The sequence below is a fragment of the Bufo bufo genome, chromosome 6 (assembly GCF_905171765.1).
Source record: "Bufo bufo chromosome 6, aBufBuf1.1, whole genome shotgun sequence".
NCBI lineage: Eukaryota > Metazoa > Chordata > Amphibia > Anura > Bufonidae > Bufo > Bufo bufo.
The window spans coordinates 306,565,112-306,589,678 of NC_053394.1; the positions used below are offsets into that span (position 1 = coordinate 306,565,112).

General features: G+C 42.7%; 1 protein-coding gene across 1 annotated transcript; it reads right to left on the reverse strand.

Annotated features, from left to right (window-relative positions):
- Positions 1–6,088: 6,088 nt before the first annotated feature.
- On the reverse strand, positions 6,089–22,127 carry SP6 (Sp6 transcription factor). Its single transcript, XM_040435289.1, has 2 exons — positions 21,660–22,127; positions 6,089–9,625 (listed from the first exon to the last, which is right to left on the reverse strand). Exon 2 carries the CDS (start codon positions 9,593–9,595, stop codon positions 8,576–8,578), a length of 1,020 nt encoding a protein of 339 aa, XP_040291223.1. The 5' UTR covers positions 9,596–9,625; positions 21,660–22,127; the 3' UTR covers positions 6,089–8,575.
- Between the last annotated feature and the right edge of the window lie 2,440 nt (positions 22,128–24,567).

Sequence of the window (24,567 nt, forward strand, 5' to 3'; positions counted from 1 at the left end):
GGACGGGGCGGAAACTGCAGCACATGGGTACGTACGTTCCATCCACAAGAAAGGCTGGTTCTTTTTTCTATAGTGTGCAAGCACGACCACCGCTGATGGATTGCAGGGCGGTCGTAACCCCTGGACATGAGCGTGTATAATGTGATGGAAAAATTAATGAAGCCAGCAAAGGAGGCAATATGGACAATCACAATACATTAATAAGCGCCTTGTATTAACTTTGTCTACATGATAAATGCCATTTGCTGAAGTGAGACAACCCCATGGACGCAAGTTCAGATTTTTTTAATGCAGTTTGGAAGCCAAAATCAGGAGTGGGTCATAAAAGGAAAGTATAAAGGACAGATAGGACCTCTCCTTGTTTCAAAATCCACTCCTGGTTTTGGCTTCCAAAACTGCATCGGGAAACCTGATCATGTGGCTGTAGCCTAAGAGAATATTCACATGAGGCAGATGAGTTGCAGAGATAATTTCCATTCATTGGGTCAATTTGGAGCACATTTCAACATTCCCTCACTTCACAGCAGTGTCTGCAGATGCAGGTGTGGCATGTCACTCTGCGGTCTGGACTATTAAGGCTTTACTTAAGGACCAGTGGAGTAGATATCTCTCTGGGGAGTTTTGTAACAGGAGCACTGCAACTTCCTTTCTCTCCTTTCCCAGTCTCAGCAGGAACTACCCCTCCCGGCAGGAAGCAGGACCAGCCCACTCCTACCAAGAGGGGAGGAACAGGGTGGTTAACCCTGTTCCTGCCAACCGTTTTCAACCTTCCTTGCTGGTATTAATGGCCAAAAACAAACAGTAAAATACATAATACAATTTGCAATACCCCCACATCTGGGGTACTACACATTTACTTCTGCAAGAGGTAGTGAACAGTCTCAGAAATATTTGCAACTCTCACTAAGGCCGGATTCACTCATCTATGTTCTGAACATATTACTTGCATGTGTGATGGGATCTATGATGCTGTGAGTTTGGGTCAGTTAAACCAGCAGTTGGGCCGTGACACATGCAAATAATACGGATATATCCGGAAAATGGATGTATGAATCCCACCTAGAAGTGGGGACTTAGATGTAGAACAGATTTTCAATTTTCTAATGCAGTTGAATGCTTTGAACATCAATGCAACGGTTTCTGTATGTAGTAAAAATAAAAAAATTAAAATGACAGTTAAAGAAAATACAGATTTTTAAGATAAAATACAAAGATACAGATAGATAGATAGATAGATAGATAGATAGATAGATGCTAAATTGAAAGCTCCTGTCAGCATAGCCCTTGTTCCTCTTGTTTTAATTGTTGACTTGTTGTTGCCATGACTCTGTTTGTACATATACCCTCTGATTGTAAAGCACTGTGGAATATTTTGTGCTATATAAATAAAAATTATTATTAAGTGTTATTGCATGGTTAAGACCACTTACTTTTATCGCACATATATATTCTTATTATTATAGCCAAATTTACCACCCTAACTCCTCCCACAGTTTTTACACTACATAGACAGTAATATACCGAAACGTGCGGATTGTTTCCGATTGGTGTGCTATTACTTTGTGAATCGTTTCGCCGAATGGTTCACGAAAATTGTGGAAAAATTGGTCCCATAGGAATGAATGGCAGAATGTTCAAAACTAGAGTGTGAGCTCAAAAATCAGGACATGATTTCTAAACTGCCACCACTCCCTACACAAATCTTATATCAAAAATGTCCACGGCTAAGTCATAGTCCTGATAGTTTTCACAATATGACCATTTGTCTGCAACTCATGCTTCCCATTGACATTTATTGAAACTCCACTCTAGCCACCTCAAATTTGAAGGGCAATTTCTAAACTGCGACTGTGCCTTCATTTTTAATATTTCAGAGACATACTATACATCAAAATGTAGTTCTGGGTCTTGTAATTCTCACAATATAAGTAGGATTTATAATTTTTAAACTACAACCGTTTGAAGATGGCAACCGCCAGTGAAGTGAGCAAGTTGGAGCAGTTTGTTTTTAACTGCTCTTCTCTGCCCTTGCTGTAGTGAGTTGCCAGAGGAACCCAGGTGTGTGAGCAGCCAGCAGAGTGACAAAAGCTAGAGTGTGAGCTACATAATTTCTAAACTGCCACCACTCCCTCATTTTCAAGCCCACCCACACAAATCGGCTGCTAATGTTTTTATAAATGTATGTTTTAATGTAACTGTGAAGCACTTTGGGCAACAACATTGCAATTAAATGTGCTATATAAATAAAAGTTGAAATGCATATCTCACTATCAAGCTTGCCATGTGCACTTTTTAAATATGATCAATCAATTGGTTAGTGTAAATTTTACTATCTGTACTCACTTCAAACACTCCACACAGTTACTCTGCCCACTCCATAAAGTTACTTTGTCCAGTCCAACCTTTCCACAGTTACTCCAGCCACTCCAACCACACAACAGTTACTCAAGCCACTCCACCCAGTTACTCCGCCCACTCCCCAGAAATTGTAGCTTTTCTAGTTATTATTAGTATTATTAGATATAAGATAGATGATAGATAAATACATAGAAAATAGATATGTCGATAGATAGATACAGGGGAGTATAAAGGGGGGGGGCAGGCGGGGCATGTGCCCCGGGTCCAGATGTTGGGGGGGGGGGGCAGTTCTTTTCACTGCCGGGTAGTTCGTTTTCAGAGTGAAGCAGGGAGCCGTCCGCTCCCTGCTTCACTGTTCTGCCGGCGCTCCCCCCTCAGGCCGCACATCGCGCTGCTGACAGTGGAAGGAGAGCTGAAAGCCCGGAAACCAGCCTCCTGCACAGCCAGCAGCGCGATGTGTGTGTGTGGGGGGGGGGGGGGGGGGGGGGCGCGTCGTCAGGGGAGCAGGTAAGTATTGTGTTTTGTTTTTTCCTTCATGTAGCTGGAGTCTGGAGAGGGCACTGGGGGCCAAAGGAGGACATAACTACAATGAGGGGGGCACAAATCTGGGATAACTACAGTAAGGGGGCACATATCTGGCATAACTACAGTGAGGGGGTACATATCTGGGATAACTACAGTGAGGGGACACATATCTGGCATAACTACAATGAGGGGGCACATACTGTAATCTGGCATAACTACAATGAGGGTGCACATAATCTGGCATAACTACTTTGAGGGGGCACCTAATCTGGCATAACTATTGTGAGGGGGCACATAATCTGGTATAACTACTGTGAGGAGCACATATCTGGAAATAACTACAGTGAAGGGGCACATATTTGGGCATAACTACAGTGAGGAGGTACAAACTGGGCATACATACTTAACTACTGTGAAGGGGTACAAAGGTGGGCATAACTACTGTGATGGGCACAAAGGTGGACATAACTACAGTGAGAGGCCACAAGAAGGACATAACTACAGTTCGGGGGGCGGGGCGCAAATCTGAATCCTTGCCCTGGGTGCAGGAAATCCTAGCTACACCGATAGATAGATTAGATAGATAGATAGATAGATAGATAGATAGATAGATAGATAGATAGATAGATAGATACAACTGTGTGTACTACATTTAAGGAACATCTGTTCCTGTTTTGCACACTCTACCTGTTGGGTAAATGTATGTCTTCTGCTGGTGCTCACCATATTTCAGTCCTGCCAAGCCCATCCCTGCAGAGACCACAAACCTCACAGGAGATGCTGATTCATGGATTATACAAAGTGCTCACCATCTTGACGCCTGTTGAGGAGCAGACTGAGACCTGAGCTCCTGCCCCCTCCCTGTGTCTGCCCCAACAAAATACACAAACTCATCACAAATCATACAGATTTATTTTATTCATATTCTTAACGTTATCATAAATTCATTGTTTTCAACAACAGGTAATTGGTGTGAAGGTCCAAAACAATAACTTGGGCCACAAAGCAAATATGTAACAGGGAACCCCAAATATTACAATTAATTTGTAGTACTGGTCTCCTAAGGGTACTTTCATACTTGCGTAGTAGTACTTTCATACTCCGTCGCCGGACTGCCTCCCAGATCCGGAAATCCGTGTGCAAACGGATAGCATTTGTAGATGGATCCGGATGCGGATCCGTCTAACAAATGCATTGAAACACCGGATCCGTCTCTCCGTTATCATCCGGAAAAACGTATCAGTTTTGCCGGAACACGTGGGCATTAATGCATTTCAATGGAAAATAATGCCGGATCCAGCATTCCGGCAAGTGTTCCGGAATTTTGGACGGAGAAAATACTGCAGCATGCTGCGGTATTTTCTCCGGCCAAATACCATGAGAGGGACTGAACGGAAGACATCCTGATGCATACTGAACGGATTGCTCTGCATTCAGAATGCATTAGGATAAAACTGATCACTTTTTTCCAGGTATTGAGCCCCTATGACGGAACTCAATAGCGGAAAACTTTAACGCTAGTGTGAAAGTAGGGCCCAGGTATTACCGACACCTTTGGACTCCCTAAAGTTAATACCCTGTGAGGGTCTAAGCAGATATCCTGGGTAGCAAACTGAGGCACGCGTCCTAAATTTTTGTTCTTGTGATATACTGTAAGGTAGGGTATCAGATTATAAAGCTCTGGGGCATAGAAAACTCTACTTTATAACTGCTTGTTATTTGCTAGAACCATATTGGTTCCTATTTATACTTCAGGCCAAACCTTTGTCTGGTTTAAAAGAACCTGTCACCATGAAATGCAGTGCAATCTGTGGGCAGCATGTTATAGAGCAGGAGGAGCTGAGCAGATTGATATATAGTTTTATGGGAAAAGGTTCAGTAAAACGTGTCATTTATACATTCAAACCTCTACTCTTTCTATACTTAAAGGGGCATTCCCATCTCAGACATTTATGACATATCGCTAGGATATGCCATCAATGCCAGATTGGGGCCCCCCAAGTGAAGTAGAGCACACTGCACATGCGCAGCGTACTATCTATTCACTGCTATGGGAGTTCCAAAAATAGCCAAATGCACTTGCTTGACTATTTTCAGAACTCCCATGGCAGTGAATAGAGAGCAAGCGTCACATGCAAGGTCACCTCTCTATTCACTGCAATGGGACTGCTGGAAATAGCTGAGCCAGCGCTCTGCTGCTTTCAGAACTCCTATAGCCATAAGCGGAGGGTGGCCGTACATGCATGGCTGCTCTCCCTTCACTTCGGGGGGCTTGTTCTGGAGATAGGTGAGGGTCCCACCACTATCAACCTATCAGGTGCTATCTGACATTGAAGGCATATCTTAGCGATATGCCATCATTGTGTGAGATGGTAATATCCCTTCAAGACCACCCCTGTGTACAACTATCAGTGACTGACAGCTATCTCTGCATACACACTTACACAGAGAATGCTATCAATCACCATACCTCCCAACAAGAGAGAAGAGGGACATAATGTGTGGCGTGCTTTGCGCGCTACGGCAATTATTTCTACACTAGGCCACGCCGCTAACTTGATTTAAAAATAACAAAACACCTAATCCCACAACATGTCCTACTTTCTGACAGCCGCTATTCTCTGGCCGTTAAAGAAACAGCCATGTGACCAGCCTCATAGACTTTAATTGGTTATAAAAATGGCCGTGTGACATCTGTTACTTAAAGAGGACCTTTCACCTGGATATCCTTAATCTAATTATTATCCTACCTTATAGTGCGGCCCCCACTGATGTCTTGGCTTTTTTTCTGTGGTCCCCGTATCTTTTGGCGCCTCATATGCTAATGAGCTGACTCGGTTATACTAGGTTATCTTCTCCCTGGCTGAGAGCGCATCCAATCAGAGTGCCCCGCTCTTAGCCAGGGAGAAGGAGCTCAAGTTCTCGCGAGAATCTCAGCTCCTTCTACCGCGAGAACTTGAGCTCCTTCTCCCTGGCCAAGAGCGGGGCACTCTGATTGGATGCGCTCTCAGCCAGGGAGAAGATAACCGCGCCCAGGAGAAATACACGTCCACGCCTAGTATAACCGAGTCGCCCCATTAGCATATGCGGTGCCAAAAGATACGGGGACCACAGCGGACGAACGAGGGGTTCTTTAGAAAAAAAAAAACATGCCAAGACATCAGTGGGGGCCGCACTATAAGGTAGGATAATAATTAGATTAAGGATATCCAGGTGAAAGGTCCTCTTTAAACTGCCCTCACACCGCCATTTTTCGCGTATAGATAGTGATGAGCGAACTTCTGTTTTCAAGTTTGACATACAAGGTTCGAGCTCGGATTATCTAAGAATTCCGTTATGGATTCCGATACCACGGACCATAAGTTGTAGTCTGTCGTAACGGAATTCTTAGATAACCCGAATCTTGTACGCTGAACTTGAAAGCAGAAGTTCGCTCAACACTACCTATAGGCTCGCTAAATAACATCGCTCCCCTCCTTTCAGCCCCTCCAACATACAGTCCCATGTACATAACATCACTATCTATCTTCAGCCTATTCCAATGTACAGTCCCATGTAAATATCATCATCCCCTCCCTCCAGCCCCCTCCAACATACAGTCCCATGTAGATAACATCACTCCCCTCACTTCAAAGCTATGGTGCTAGGCAAATAATCACTCCCTCCCTCCAAGCAGGAGAACTACAGCCCCCAGCATATCCCAGGCTCTCAGCCTCTTACATTAAATCAGTCGCAGTATGTTCTCTCCACTGCTAATCCGTTTGGCTCCGCATCGTCAGGCGGACACCAAAACGCTGCAAGCAAGTGGAAAGTGGGGGAGGGGCAGCTCAGGTAAATGGTGAAGTGGGGAGCGGAGAGCTTATAATCAGCTGTCTCTGCGTCCTATGGAAGCAAAGACAGCTGAAAGCGGGACATACCTCCCCTGCCCGGGACAGCCACTGAAATCCGGGACAGTTGGTAAAATGACCTGCGTGCACAAGTGAAGTCAGATACTGCAGAGAGTTAAATGAATGAAATACCAAGTTATTGTGAATTTTTTTCTCCCAAAAACTATCAATCTGCTCAGCTCCTCCTGCTCTATAACATGTTGCCTGCAGATTGCACTGCATTTAGTGGTGACAGGTCCTCTTTAATAGAAGGAGGGCCCCCTGTTTAGGATTCTCATGTCGTGGCTCGTAGTATACAAAGAGAACATCTCACTGGGAAGGAGACGTTCCCTCCAGCATTATGCAGACCGCGCACCGATCTGAATAGGCCCTGTGTAATTCTTAGTTTGCCCTGTGGTGGCGCTACAAAGAGGTTGAATACTTACAGGCGAGTTTCCCAAAGATTACTGCTGATTGTCGGGAGTTTCCAGCAGCAGGACACTTTGTGCTCATCTTATTGTCAAGAGACCCTTCTGAAAGTAGGGATTTTAAAAAGAGGAGAAGTGTTTGTGTTTTTAACTTAAAAGCGCCAAACTACCTATAAATATAGCCTATTTACAATGCGATGAACTACAATGGGTCCAACATCAGCTCCTTCTGGGTAGTAAATCAAGTTTGAACATGTCACATTGTTATGAGCGGAATTCATTCAAGTCACATGTCAATCATAATAAAGTACATATGATTAGTTACTGGCCGTCCCACTGGACTGGTTCTAATAAATAATATAAACCTGCAAAGGCTGGACAGGAGACTGAGCCAAAATGATAAGAAATCTAAGATTTGACCTGCAATGGCATGTCGAACAAATTCATGGAGCAGCTTTTAAGGGTTGCCGTAACTGTGAATTACTTTTCTAATAATCAATTGGCATCGTGTAGACCCCTTTTTAAGGTAATGACAGCCCTTCAGGGTCGCAATAACAAAGAGAACATCTTTTAACCCATAGAAAGCCTGATGCACATAATGAAGACAATTGTACATTGGCAAATATGTTTAGGAGCAATGTTGTCACATATGCAGAAATTGAAGCAAGCAAAGTCCATGGCAGAAACAAAAAATGAACGCACCATTTGATTAATTAAACTGCTTACAGATCACCTGGGTTCCAAACAGTGACTAGCCAACTAATAGCATGGAAGGGGTTAATAAAGCACCCTACAGGTCCCCTGGGTGCAGCCAGTGCGTGCCGCTGCTTCACTGGGTGTGGAGGTGTTCTCTGCCCATATCCCTCCACACCCAGTTTTATAGAGACATTCCCCCATAACATGAGGAGACTCTGCGGGAGGGGCAGCCCCTCACAGTGGGTGTTCCCTGTAATCCATGAACTCTGGAAAAAACGAAAGAGTTAAAGTGAAGCCCATGAAAAAGATATAATACTCTGTGCACAGCCTTCTTTAATTTTTTTTCTTAAGGTGAAATGCTTTATCCGATCTTCAAAACTATTTTAGGCACCCTGCGATCATCTAATATTGCAGAACTACAAGCCCTAAGGATTCTCCTTTCCCATTTAATATCAGCTGATCTCCTCTTCTCTGCCCCTAGAATTTCTCTAGATTTCCCTATGCCGCGTCACGCATGTACTGGCCCCTCTTGCTCTACTCCAGGAACAGTATGTGGTAATGTCAGAAGCAACAGTCTATCTACAAATAAATTAACATGTAATAGGAGCTTCTCCACAAATCAAGCACTGTACAGTGAAGCATCATGTTGGAAAAGACACCTCACACCATCACAGAGCTTTCTCAATCAGACGGGAAGGGGTCTCAGTTTGTATGACTACTAGTACTCTCTTCAGGCTCCCTCTTAGCCTTACTAGAAGCCTCTGTGGACCCCCGGGTCTCTCCATCATGGGTCTTCATGTGTTTGGTGAGATGATCGCTTCTCATGAATACACGACTACAGGAAGGGCAAGGGTATTTTTTTGCTCCAGTATGGCTCTGAAGGTGTCTTTGCAGCTCATCACTTCTGGTGAATCTCTTGCCACAGAAGAGCCAGTTGCAGACAAAAGGACGATCACCACTGTGCCAGCGTAAGTGAGCCTTTAGATGGGAGGTTTTGGCATATGCTTTCCCACAGCCTGGGATGTGGCAGTTGTGCATATTTTTTCTCTTTGTTACATCTCCGCTGGTACCAACACGTTCTGCTTCCTGGCAGTTGGGACAACGACAGGCAGTTTGGGCAGAGCTACGTGGCATTGCTCGCCTGGAACTTTTGGGACGAGGGGAACTATCTGAACTTTGTTCAACAGCGTGAGATTCCATTGTGGCTTCCAATGTTCCCATGAGATGCGGTGTAGGAGGGAGCATGTTTGCCGGGGGAATACACAGCTCAGAGCCATATACACCTAAAGTGGCCGGGTGGGGTGAAGTTGTAGTAAAACCTCCAGTTCCAGGCTGCGTATCCATCCAACTGAAGCCAGCATGGAGATCCCACCATGAAGGAACACCAGCCTCTTCACCAGGAGCCCCTGGGGGTGGAGGTCTCATCCAGGATTCATATGGGTGAGACATCTCAAAGGATGGGTGCAGAAACTTGGTAAATGAAGCGCTCTCAGCAGATTCTCGGCCTGCAAATGTTTGACAGGGAATTCGTACAGAAGAAAGAGATGTGTATCTCTCAGGAGGAGTATAGGATGGTTCTTGGGGTGACTCTTGCTGAAGAGAAAGTCCTGGATCAGAGTCTGAGGGGATGGTATATGACTTCAGGGAGAGCTCAGAGGTGGCTGGGGAACCAGGAGCCTCCGGTTGTTGGTTTCCCAAAGAGCTACATACAGCAGTCAACATTGCAGATGAATTTGTCCAGGCAAGGGTTAGCTGTGAAAATATCAATAGGAAAGGTTTAGAAAGCTAATTCTCTTCCACCCATACAATAAAATATTTGCCGTATGCAACCAAATATAGCTGAAGACTGTAAATACATGGATTATATTAGATAAATTATGAGCACCTTCAGTATGACCCATTGCTTCATCTTACAAGAGAACACCATGTCCAGATACTCCTGTACCCAATGAAATTTATTGTGAACTATAAATGTGGGTAATAGTGGTTATTTTACTCGGTAACTCAGACACATTAAAGTAGAAAGAAACAGGCCTTTCACAGGAAGACTTTGCGTTCCCAGCTCCTCGATTATAGCTGGGATTACAGATGACCATTCCAACCTTAATGTAGCAATGCCTTTCCCTAATGGACTCATTTAACTAGGCACAAAAGGAATTACTGTGATGTGACTATAGAGGTAACACTCACAAAACTGATAAATATGGACAAGACAAAGGGGAAAAGGCAAGGAGTAAGCAAAACATTTTTCTCCTATGTAGGTTGTACGACCGGGTGACTAAAAACAGCACTCAGCTGTTTTGAAAATGGATGACAATGGGTATAACATCTTAGAAACACAAGAGGAGTAAGATACAACATAGGGGGTCATAAACTGCTTCAAAATTCAAGGGGACACAAAGCGCTGAAAAATGAATAGAAACATGGGGTGATGCAAATTGAAGGTGGGCTAGGTGTAGCAAAGGGGAGATGATGTCTGAAAAAGGGGATCAATGCACTGCAAAGGTGGGAGAACTAAAACTTTCTACATGGGTTTAGGTACAACTTGGGTCTAAAAGCTGCCTTAGTGATTGAAGTGCAGGGGCGGATTGGCCATAACAGGGACCTTACTGTGGGCTGATGCCCAGGGGGCCGCCCAAGCCCCCCTCTCTGCCGCTGGGCAGGTACATAATGAGCTTTCAGTAGTAATTAACGCTGTCAGAATCAGTACCCAGCCAGTGACGGCACATGCCCTCCTGAATATAACTGCTGTATATGTAACCATGGTCATAGAGGGAAGGCTGTCCATCACTGATAGGACCGTCTCCTTGACTTAAAAGCCCAGAATGAGCAGGAATATAAATGAATAAATAATATGTTATACTGAATCTTTTCCCATAAAGCTATATATCACTCTGCTCAGCTCCTCCTGCTCTATCACATGCTGCCGTACAGACACCATGTTCAATGTGACAGGTTCCCTTCAAATTGGGCAATTGCCTTGGGTGGACAACCACACAAACAATCATTGATAACTTATGATGGTTCATGCTGCCATTTGTTTCCATTATGGTCGGCAGCAGACACCCTATTTACCTGGGGCGATGTGCGGCCCAAAACTGATCATTATGACTGCCAACAAAAAAAAAATGATGATTGAGAACAAACAATCCTATGATTGTTTGGCCCTGTAAAAGGCCCTTCATTTCTGATATGTTCTCTTGGGTCCTAAATCTTCTAGATTGCGAATTGTCAGATCATGATCCCATGTCACCCACTCTGATTAGATGGTTCAGATATACAGAGCAAATGTGAATACAGTTTATCTTTCATCCTGATTATTCCAGGAGCCAGCTGCTGTAATAAAGGGCTGCTGGATGCAAATTACAGTCATTATTGTCTGAGTCGTAACGAGCGCTGGAGGCAGAGAGAGACCCCAAGGATATTAGGGTCAGAAGGTCTGGGGAGCAGACAATTAACCCATTCAGTGTTGATCAATTCTTAAAGGAAATGTTTCATCTGCCAGTTAAAATCAGATAGTAGGACATATCCTTTTTTATCTAATCTGTTTTAATTTAGATTTTTATTTTATTTTAGTTGCTGAACATGATGATGGGGGCGGCCATCTTTCCTGAGCTGTTCTTAGCAGCATTTACAAAGCATTAAAAAATTGCTTTATGGCAACAACCCCATGGGCCATAGACACGATGGTCAGTAGGGGACCCTCTTGACTTCTATGGGAGAGTTTTCTAGGCCTGCTCTGTGACCTGTGCAGAGGTCATTGTACAAGGAAGGAATAGATAAGCTCTGACATCACCTACTGTGAATGGTGGATCCTGAATTATCTATACACAGAGGTGATATCATTACAGGCGGAATTAGAATGACAGATAAGCAGGTAACTATTATTAGACATAGTGGTCAGTGCGAAAACTGCAGGATTTTGGGTTTTAGGTTAAATATAAGAAGGGACGTAGAAAATTAAAAATAACATCAAAAATTCTTTAAAAATATGTGAAACCTAAAAAATGATTTAAACAGCAGGTCATTTTCTGATGAAACATTCCTTTTAAAGGGTTTATCCGAGACTAACAAATGCTCCCGTATATGCTGGGTCCCTCACACTGAATCTACTTACCTGGCTCCCTGCTCCCTGCACCGCTCCTGGTCCCTGCTGTGAATAGGGCCCAAGACCTGCATCTTTAGTCCTAGAATTCCGATAATGGGTATCATGTATTATTCAATAAATAAATCGTCTGAATATGGTCCAGGACTCTGGATCATTATTTAATTTGCTCATACACTGTATTAGTTACATTAGCTATGCCTTAACCTATTTATTTTAGGCATAAATACAGCGGGTGAGATTTATCAAAACTAGTTGCTATGGGCAGCTAAGGCTACTTTCACACTTGCGGCAGGACGGATCCGACAGGCTGTCCGACTTTTTAGTCCGGCGGCCTCTCACCGCGAACTGCCGTACTGCGCCGGAGTTCCATCCCGTCCCCATTATAGTCAATGGGGACGGAGAGCCGGTCCGGCGGCACGGCGAAATAGCGGAAGGACGTATCCGACAGGGTGAACAGCCTGTCGGATCCGTCCTGCCGCAAGTGTGAAAGTACCCTAAGCCCGTTTTCCTTTACACCAGTTTGATAAATCTCCCCTAAAGCTTTTTTTTTTACACAGACAAATGTTCAGCTATCAAAATATATAAACCATATACTGTACATGCTAGGATATTATCCAATGATCTGAAAACCGTAGTGAAAGCGCAATTCTAAATTTTGCTAACTGTAGTGATACAGTTGACAAGAAATCATCAGTATTTTACGTCCAAGAACCTCCCTTTGATATTTTTTTTTTTGCATAGATCATTAGATAATTTCCTCTAAGACCAACTGAATTGGTGAATTGTGTCTATGGCATAAAATTAAAAATATATATTTGTACATTCTTGAAAAGTAATTCTTATTAAGATACCGTATCTTGTAGATTGTATGCTCTCACAGGCAGGGTTCTTTCTCCCTCAGTCCAAGGGATCATGCACATGACTGTATGATTTTTTGCGGTCCGCAAAACACGGATCCGCAAAAAATACGGATGATGTCCGTGTGACATCTGTGTTGCATCCACTTTTTTTTGTGGATTCTTTGTAACAATGCCGACCTTGTCTGCAAAACGGACAAGAATAGGACATGTTCTATCTTTTTTTGCGGAACGGCCATTTGTGCACATACGGAAACAGAATACTCACAATAGTCATTTCCGTTTATTTGTGGATCCATTAAAGTGAACGGTTCCGCATACAGGCCGCAAAATAAACGTAATGGACACAGAAACAAAATATGTTCGTGTGCATGAGCCCTAAATCTGTCATTTATTTAGTTCATGTGTGTTATGTTATGTATGTATCCTGATGAGCACCCGAGAATAAAAAGGGTTTTCTCACAATACAGTCTATCCATAGGATAGGGGATAAGTATCTGATCATTAGGGGCCCAACCACCAGAAGCCACACTCATCACAAGAATAGTAGACCTGCTCCACCAAATGAATGTAGCAGCATGTGTCCTACCACTCCATTCATCCTTCATAGGACTTCTGGAGCTAGCCGAGTACAACGCTCAGATATCCCGATCCTTGGGATGCGGAATATGTTTGTTTTGTGGGAAAACCCCTTTAAAAATAATCTATCACCACATACCTATAACTAAAACCATCAGCCTCTGTAGATCTGGACTTGCCAGCATACTCTAATGCTATTTGTCCCATCTTGATAAGTGCCACCAATCCTGAGAAATAAGCCTCTTTATGCTATGCCAATTACGGTAACCCCATGGTGCAATGAGGGAGTTGCCGTTGCACCTTGTTGTACCCTAGGCTCGGCTCATTTTCTTCCTGCTGGTAACGCCCCCACCACTTTGACTGAAAGAGTCAGGCAGTATAGATGTACTCACGCCTGGCCCTGAAGTATAACGGGAGAGCGTTCAGCGCACGCGCAGTACATGGCTGAAGATCATCGGGCAGATGGAATCTATCTATACATCTGCCTAGTGATCTTTAGCCTGGCCTTGTCAGTTGTAAAGAAATTAAATGAAAATTCAATTTAAAATAAATGAATGAATGAAAAATAATGTCACAAATAATCTTTAAAGGGCATCTGTCAGCAGATATGTACCTATGAAGCTGGCTGACCCATTGCATGTGGCTTGGTGGCTGAAGGCTAAATGTGGGCATACACATTCGAAAGCTGACGGATGAATGATCGTTCGGATGATAGCTATCTCGTCCGACTCCTTAACAGCTCCTCCATACACATTCAGTTTGGACAAACTTGTACGCGCATTCTATGGGGAGAGCGGAAAAAGTCACTGTCAGACACTTCTGGTAACAGCTTATCTCCCAGGAGGACAAAAGGATGGGGCAAAAATATTCATCATAAACAGGAAGGTATTTTTTGATTAATGAGCAGCGAACTACAATTTTATGAGTTTTTTTACCTTCAAAAATGTTTAAAGAAGTTTTCCAATTTTTTCTTTTTACTGATGACAATCCTATGATCAGTCGGGGTCCGACACCCGGGACCCCTGCCAATCAGCTGTTTGAGAAGGCACCGATGCTCGCAGTAGCGCTGCAGCCCTCTCGCTGCTTTTCCTAGGCCAGTGACCTCTCATTCATCGATCACATGGCCTAGGTGCAGCTGAGCCTCATTGAAGTGAATGGGGCTGAGCTGCAATACCAAGCACAGCCGCTATACAATGAAGGGCGCTGTGCTTGGTGAGCTGTGAGAAGACCCCTGTGTTCACAGGAGCGTCTCTGCCTTCTCAAACAGCTGATTGGCGGGTATCCTACCGTGTCGGACCCCCACCGATCAGATATCCAGAGGATAGGTTATCAGTATTTAAATCCCTTTCAGTATTGAAAACACTTTTAATTATGTGAAACAATGATCGCTGAATATTTTTCACTGCATTGCTCCTTATTGTGATCATTGTTCATTCCGAGAGCATTTACACTGATTAGACGAGGGGAGACAGATTTGTCTGATCCACGAAAAACTAACGATTTATCATTCATCGTTTGATTGCTTTATGCTATTACAAAAAGATTCAAGGGTCTAATAGGACCTTAACTACAGGTTAGATTTTTAGGATGTCAAGTTTTGCTTACTATGCGATAAAATACATAATATATAATACATGGAAATAGTCAAAGCCCACTACATTACCTAGAATATCAAATTATGGTTATATAGTGTAGAAAAAGGTTAGACTGAGGGGAGATCTAATAAATATGTATAAATATATCAGGGGTCAGTACAGAGATCTCTCCCATCATCTATTTATCCCCAGGACTGTGACTGTGACGAGGGGACATCCTGTGCGTCTGGAGGAAAGAAGGTTTGTACACAAACATAGAAGAGGATTCTTTACGGTAAGAGCAGTGAGACTATGGAGCTCTCTGCCTGAGGAGGTGGTGATGGTGAGTTCACTAAAGGAATTCAAGAGGGTCCTGGATGTATTTCTGGAGTGTAATAATATTACAGGCTATAGCTACTAGAGAGGGGTCGTTCATCCAGGGAGTTATTCTGATTGGCTGAATGGAGTCAGAAGTCAAGTCTTTTCCCTACAGCTTCGAACTCATTGTGTGTTTTGCCTTTCTCTGGATCAACTTTGCAAGATAACAGGCAGAACTGGATGGAAGTATGTATTTTTTCAGCCTTTCAAACTATGATACTATATTAGTTCTGAATAGTATTTTGAATGGATTCCAGTCATTGACAGCAAAGCATTTTGTTCAAGCAATTTGTTAGGATGATGCAGGATTAGGTACATTATTATTATTCAGATTTCAAATTGAAAATGGGATTATGGCATTTTATCTATGAGAAATGATTAATTGAAATAATTATAGAAGTATCATCTATAGCTTAAGTGTGGGCCTAACCATTCTGCTGCCTGAGGCTCTTGTCATTACTCATGCAGTGGCATAACATTTGCATTATTGTAGTGTAAGGTATTCCATTCTACCCTCCATAAATTAATCAACCTCATTACATGTCCCCTTGTATCTATTGCATTCATAAAAGCAATGTTTCCTATGTATGTGTATGTTTTTATCAGTGTTTAACATTATCTGTCATTATACAAAAGCTACATGATGTAATATAAGCAGTGATGGCCAGTTCGCCCGCGAACACATGTGAGCTGCCATCTTAAATCACAAGTCCGGCGAGGCACAGGTAAGAGTCCTTACCTGTGCCTGCACCGCGAGCCGGTCTGAAACAAATGCGGTCACCGGGCCCTGGCAGTTCCGAGAACAGCCACCGGGGGCCTTCATCGGGCTGTTCTCGGAACTGTTCGCAGGCAAACACGGCGAACTGGCCATCACTGAATATAAACAAACTCTTTACATAAAAGTGTATTGAAAAGCTGCTGAAGAGTTTTTACTTAAGGGCCCTTTACATAGACCGAAAATCCGGCAGATAAACACTAATGAGCATTCATAGGAACGCTTATTAGAGATTATCTGGCGGTGATTACCCGATAATTGAGCCAAACTTTAGTTTGTCAAGTAATTGGATCATTTGTATAGGCACCTAAATTGTCATTTGCTGGCAGCAAATTGTGCTGTGTAAGCAACGAGTCTGTATGGGAACGGGTGATGGCATTAGCGATCGCTCCTCCCCATACTGTGGAGGCGATTACCACATGTAACCACAGCAGTCTCCTTCACTGACTAGCAGGTGCATGCCGGGACGGAACGCTTCTTTCCAGACAATCACCTGCAAAATTGGCCAATGTAAAGGGACGTTTAGTCGATATTCAATAAGACTGATTACAGACAAGTTTATTATGGTCCCATTTCTGCATCCATATTGTGCCTGCAAATCCCATTAGTTTGAAACCCTAATGCCTAAACTAATAGCGCTATGGATCACTATGATATGTCTAGTTCTGGGAACTAGATATGCTGGTGTGGCAGATTTTGTGGGCCTAATAAAGGAAAAATGTGTCCCTATTACACTAGTCTGAAACCAATATATACACAATAAGACCACATACCACCACAACCCTGAACCATGCAGGATTATACAGAAATATGTGTACCTTACAGACTATAAAGTGTGTCCTATATCAAATGTAACATGAAGCCAAATAGCTTGGCCACAATCAGCTGCACAGCATCATTGACATCTGAACCATGCAGCTTTAATTGTGGCAATCAGGATATTGTGTGACTTTCCATATAATGAGTAATGGCTGTGAGAACTAATATCTCTTGTATAATATATTTTAATTCAGAACAATATTAATTGTAGTGTACCAACCTCAAGCATCTTGCAACTCCCATATTGTAACACTTCCTAAATAGCCCACATCAATAATATGCCTTTAATTAAAACCATAGCCAGGAAATAAATGTCAGCAAATCCAACAGGTCTTAAAAGAATTTCGCATTTTTCTCAAGTGAGAGATTTTGTAAAGCTGGTCATATGCTATATACCGTCTTTCCCACACCATAAGATACACTTTTTTCCCTCAAAAGTGAAGAAAAAATGTCACTAGAGAGCACTTCCATTATGGAAGCACTCACTAGCACACTGTAGGACCAGGGAGTGGTGAATACAGTGCTCTTTGTGCTGGCAGTAATAGCACAGCGTAAGCTCTCACTATGACCTGACATCAGGTCACAGTGCAGCAAGGCGTCGGTAGAAGACCAGGGGGTGGTGAATGCAGGAAGAGCACACTGGATCTGCAAGTGGAGGCACTGTCCAGAGCAGGAGAGGTAAGTTAATTTATTTCATGTCTCCTCTGAGGTATGATGGCCGTCTAATCTGAGGTCTGATGGCCGTCTAATCTGACGTCTGATGAGCGTCTAATCTGAGGTCTGATGGGGGTTTGATGGGAGGTCTGATGAGATTCTGATCTGAGGCCTGATGAGCAATGGGGATCTGATGGGAATTTGATCTGAGGTCTCATGAGGAATGGGGTCTAAACTGAGATCTCATTGGGTCTGATTTGGAAGCCTGATATGAGGTCAGATGAAAAATAGTTGTCTGATTTAGGGGTCTAATGAAGATTGGGGATCTGAAATGAGATCTGATGAAAAACATTTTTATCTTATTTCCCTCCTCTAAAATCTAGGTGTGTCTTATGGTCAGGTGAATCGCACGGTACTTTTGCAACTTGACTCATGGGTCAAGAAGGGTTTTAATCAAAACATGCTTGTCTATTTCCCAAATATCAGTATAGAGAGCCAGATACAGTCTTTGGCTCAGGCTAGGTCATCAGTAACTGATCTTGGGGGGTCTGACACCCGGGACCCTTGCTGAGAAGGCATCAGTATAGTGGCTGTGCCTAGTATTGCAGCTCAGCCCCATTCACTTGAATGAGTTGCTCCTAGGCCATGTGATTGATGAACATGTTGTTACTGGCCTAGAAAAAGCTGAGAGAAGGTCGCGGCTGCCTTCTCAACCAGCTGATCAGCAGGGGTATTGGGTGTCGGACCCCCACCGATCGGATTCTGATGACCTATCCTGAGGATAGGTCATCAGTTAGAAAATCTCAGAAAATCCCTTTAACTACCTCACTGCATTTAGTAATAGAATTCTAGGCTTTCGAAGGATCAAATTAATGTGTTTACATTCTTAACTTTTCAAAGTTTGTTCCATCCAGTGCCCTAGTTATGCCAGCGATAAATTAGATTTGCATAACAAGCAATTAGGAATGTCATTGCTGGGGATAATTTCTTTCCGTGTAAGTAAAGCTGGTCAAACACTTTAGATGTATGTTGGCCAAACCTGCCGAGTTCTGCAGGACAGGCTGACCATCTACTGTGTATAAAAGCCTCCTGACTCTCCTCGGAGGGCAGCTGTAAGGGGTGATAAGGACTGGACAGTTGGATTTCAACATGTCCGATCTTTTTGTTCCCATGGATATAAGCCACCACCCGTGTTGTCTGTCAACAGATTTCTCCCGACTCCCAATTAAGAACACATGGGACATGGAGCAGTATGGAACAGTTGGGAGAGATAGCTGTTGGCAAAGTGAGTGTGATGCTGCCAGCTGTATAAAATGTAGGCATCAATGTCAAAAAACTAGAATACCCCTTTATGTTCCGGATTAGAATTTGATACATTTTGAGATTATGCATTTATTTGTCTAAATCACTAGCCTGTAATTACTAGGCATTGTCATTTGTACATTTCTAGGTTTTCATTGGCTAAACACGTAGTTTGGTAATTTGGCAACTGAGGTTCAGATTTATCATAGTCCAGTGGTGTATACTGGGCTATAAAACCCAGGTGCATTGCCAGATGATGGGCCTCATTTATGATGAGCTGCTTCCGGCAGTCCAGGAGCCTGAACTGAAATTTTAGTTTTCCGAGATTTCAGTGTTCTACTACACCAGAATACTGACATAGAAAATAAGAAATGTGGTGCCCCACCCTCACCACTCCCCCTTTTCAGAAACAAGGTGAGGCCACAGAGTAATGGCATTTGCGCAAAACTTTTTCATGCCACAAAAGTGGCATATCTTTATGATAAATGTGGCCCTGAGTTTAATTCTGTTTATATGGTCAAAAAGCATTAGCAGAACATCAGTTCCAGGCACGTCAGGTGCCCCCTGACAAGATAAGGTAGAAAGCACTATGAACCATGATGGTTTCAGGTTGCTTTAGGGACGCTGTCCTGATTTTTCAGGACAGGATGCAGTTGTCATTGGCACTATATATACAGCTTCTGTGGAGAACCATAGTATAGCCATGCACTCAAAACCTAAATGCAATACCTAAACCTAAAGTTAAACTATTTTCAGAAATTATTTGTTTTCTTAATGTGTAGGGAAATTGGAGTGACAGAGCAGAACTCAGGTAAGAATATATTCCCAGATACAAACTTCCACTGACAGAACCAGGTAAAGGGTCAGAATGTATATAATGTAAGCAATTCCATGGATCTATGAATGAAACAAAATGGAAAACACAACAATGAAAGGGTCATGAGATGGCCACCGCTCACCCCACCTAAAAGGGTAAAATAAGCCCCATCTCACAAACGGTTGGGAAGCAAGGGATGAGTGATAAGGTGAAGAAATTACGGGCCCTCCTTTCTTGGCATTGTGGGTGTGGTGATATGAACCAGGAAGAGAGCCCAATTTAATTTTAGCTATGTACTCCTCTGGTCTTCTGAAGTACCAGAAGATCCTCTGATCACATTAATGAGCCCCAAAAGTCCAGTCGCCACTTGCCACTTGTGTCTATTTCCTTTGGGTTGGTTTCCTATTGATAACCGTGACAAGCACAATAACAAAGATTACAAGTTCAACACTGTCTAAAAGTATATCAGTGGAAACTTTGGCTCTTCACATGGGTTTACTGCAGCTTTAGGCCTCTTTCACATGAGCTTGACGGATTAGGTCCGGATGCGTTCTGGGTGCATTCAGGGAAACTCGCACCATTTTGCAAGCAAGTTCAGTCAGTTTTGTCTGCAATTGTGTTCAGTTATTCAGTTTTTTTCGCGCGGGTGCAATGCATTTTGATGCGTTTTTCACGCGCGTGGTAAAAAACTGAAGGTTTACAAACAACACCTCCTAGCAACCATCAGTGAAAAACGCATTGCATCCGCACTTGCTTCCGGATGCAATGCGTTTTTCACTGAAGCCCCGTTCACTTCTATGGGGCCCGGGCTGCGTGAAAAAACGCTGAATATAGAGCATGCTGCATTTTTCACGCAACGCAGAACTGATGCATGAAAAAAACACAGACCTATTAAAATGAATGGGTCAGGATTCAGTGCGGGTGCTATGCATTCACGTCGCGCATTGCAACCGCACGGAAAACTCACTCATGTGAAAGGGGCCTTACTGTCGCCATAGAGTTGGGAAATTCAAAATCTACATGCAATTGTTGAGTTGTCACAACTAGTATTTTTCCGAGAAGATCAACATGATGCTTTCAAGATTTCAACATAACTAATAATCTATAAATAAATTGTAAATTAAGGGAATGCTCCTACAAAGGAGAAGAGATGAAAACATAACCAGGCTAGATTGTTCATAAGCTAGATTCTTGAGAATAGATCTCCCATTCAAATTCTTTATTTAGGCATTGCAAAACTTCTTTTATTGCCAACATTTAGTCTTAATCTTTGTTCTGTCTCTTGCTTAATATCATTCATATACATTAAACATAACTAAACTCTATGTTCAGAATATCTTACCAGTTCACAAAAATAGAAGAAAAATTCAATTCAAGACCTTAGTGTGGGTCTTGCTCAAGGTGAAAATGCGCAGGATGTAAAGACCCTATATTTTCACTTCTATGGCCCCTTTCACACGAGCGAGCTTTCCGCGCGGGTGCAATGCGTGAGTGAACGCATAGCGCCCGCACTGAATCCTGACCCATTCATTTCAATGGGTCTGTGTACATGAGCATTGTTTTTCACGCATCAGTTCTGCGTTGCGTAAAAATCGCAGCATGTTCTATATTCTGCGTTTTTCACGCAGCCCTGGCCCCATAGAAGTGAATGGGGCTGTGTGAAAAACGCATTGCATCCGCAAGCAAGTGCGGGTGCGATGCGTTTTTCACTGATGGTTGCTTGTCTGTAAACCTTCCGTTTTTTTATCACACGCGTGAAAAACGCATCAAAATGCATTGCATTGAAAAAACTAAACAACTGAACGCAATCGCAGACAAAACTGACTGAACTTGCTTGCAAAATAGTGCGAGTTTCACTGAACGCACCCAGAACGCATCCGGCTCATGTGAAAGAGGCCTTACTGTACTGATTCACCTACATACCTTAACAATCTGGATACTTCCAATGAAGATGTCTTCGAGATGCAAGGTGATCACCAATCTTGGAATATCATGTGATCAAGTCCATTTGAGACTATTCTCTTAGTCTTTAAGCTTGAGGATACCTACACACACTAACCATATGACTCCTCACACTATGCTCTTGGGGCTCCTTTTTCTTCTTACGGCTATAGAAAAAGGATTCTTTCCTTAGAATTAAAGGAATTTCGATCGTCCATTGAAGCCTTTATAATCTTAGTTGTTGAACTACTGATTGCTGTCTATGGTGTTAGGGTAGTCATTGCCTTGAAAGGAGTAGCCTGAGGACATCCACTGACCAAGTGTCCTATGAAGATCTCTGAAGGTTTCTTGTTACAAGCTTTCTGCAAACATCCATGCTTCGAGAACTCGGCAGCAGCATCTGATCCCATCCACGCTCGGCTCCTGAAATACTGTCAGTTCATGGCTGCTCCTCTCTCACACCTAAACTTTCCAGGTTGCACCTCTCTGTCTTTTTCCCAGTGGGGCTCCACCTCCACCTCTCTGATGACTTTAACCCTTGATGTAGTTTGCATTGCTTTCCCCTGTGAAGTTTAACTCATGAAAAAGAGGGGTGTGTCACCCAGCAGACGGCTGAAACACACAAGAAAGGAAGAAGGATTTGAAGGATTACCTGTGAGATATACCTTAGTAAGGAAATGTAAAAAGCGCCTCACAGTCTACAGGATGTATCGAGTGCTTAGGAAGGAAGCAATGACTGCATCCATAGTGATCAAGCGATATTTGGAGAACACCTGGATTATATTGTAGACCTCAACAGTTCACGTTCCCAGTGCTTACATTAAGAGAAATTCATATAAGTGCATCTTTAAAACATATTATATATTATAATATTTATATATTTTAAAAAAATCCTTATGCTATTTGAAAAGTTCTAGAGCAAATATCTGATATACACTAGGTTGTCTTACGTGTGATACATTGATTCTGTACCATGCAACATTTTTATGTAAACATTGGGGGAGATTATAAAAAAATAATAATAATGATGCAACTGATCAGATGGCTTCTGAATCAGGGGTGTTGCTAGCATTGAGCACAAGGGGCCCGTGCCCCAGATCTATAGCATGGAACTTGCCGCATTCATTGTATCTTTGTCCTACTCTTCTGTCAGGGCCCCATAGTGCTCCAGGCATTTTCTGAATCTAAAAATATACTTGATTGACGTTATATAACTATTTATTTGGTATCAGTACCATGTGACAGCATGATATATCTTTCCTATAATGTATGGCCCAGGTGTCAGGAGTCAGTTTCCCTCCCAATCCGTGTATGTACATTTCCATTGGTACATTCTACAGGTGTGATGCAGTGGTCACATATCCCGTTTACAGTGCTGGGTGCTTGTTGCCCTCTACTCCACCCCCCAATAACCTACATGGGATCCAAAAAGTAATGTATACATTTTTCCTTCAGATTTCCCTTTCCAATTTTTTTTCATCCAGATTTCGATTAGAACAAAAATTTGAACAGTAAGACTACTTTCACATTTGTGGCACAGCTTTCTGGCAGACAGTTCTCTCTGGATCCAGCATTGACGGATGTTATCGGAATGGTCGCCTGCCCCATTGACTATAATGGGGTCTGGCGGAGATCCAGCTGCTACCGGGCAAATATGCCGGGATTCAGCCAGACCAAAAAATGCTGCACGCAACGTTTTTTTGTCTGACCAATTCCTGGCATCCTATGCCGGAACAGCCTGTGGAGCTGTGCTGCAAATGTGAAAGTAGCCTAAATGTACTATACCATGACTTTCAAAGAAAATAAATATACCATGCAGTGTATATTACAATCATATTTCTGTTGCAATAATATTTGGACACTGACACAAATTTTGTTTTTATTACCTGTTTACTAAAACAGATTCAAGTTATAGTTATATAATGGATATGGACATAAAGTCCAGACTTTTAGCTTTCATTTGAGGGTATCCACATTAAAATTGGATGAAGGGTTTAGGAGTTTCAGCACCTTTATATGTGGCACTCTGTTTTTAGAGGGACGAAAAGTAATTGGACAATTAACTCAAAGGCTGTTTCATGGGCAGTTGTGGGCAATTTCTTCATTATTTAATTCTCAATTAAGCACATAAAAGGCCTGGAGTTGATTTGAGGTGTGGTGCTTGCATTTTGAAGATTTTGCTGAGAAGTAAACATGCGGTCAAAGGAGCTCTCTTTTTTATTTTATTTTTTTATTCATAATACAAAACAGCACATATTATAATAGTAAAAAAACAGCCAATACAGGATAGCCACTATACAACAGTAATCAACTATCCCATAACATATAACAAAATCCAACAAAGGAGCTCTCCATGCAGGTGAAACAAGCCATCCTTCATCTGTGAAAATAGAAAAAAAACATCTGAGAAATTGCTACACTATTAGAAGTGGCAAAGTCTACGGTTTGGTACATCCTGAGAAAGAAAGAAAGCACTGGTGACCTCAACAATGCAAAAAGACCTGGACGCCCACAGAAGACAACAGTGGTGGATGATCGCAGAATAATTACCATGGTGAGGAGAAATCCCTTCACAACAGCCAACCAAGTGAACAGCGCTCTCCAGGATAGAGGCGTATCAATATCCAAATCTACCATAAAGAGAAGACTGCATGAAAGTAAATACAGAGGGTTCACTGCACGGTGCAAGCCACTCATAAGCCTCAAGAATAAGAAGGCTAGATTGGACTTTGCTAAAAAAAAAAAAACATCTTAAAGAACAAGCACACTTCTGCAAGAACATTCTTTGGACAGATGAAACCAAGATCAACCTCTACCAGAATGATGGAAAGAAAAAAGTATGGTGAAGGCATGGTACAGCTCATGATCCAGATCATACCACATCATCTGT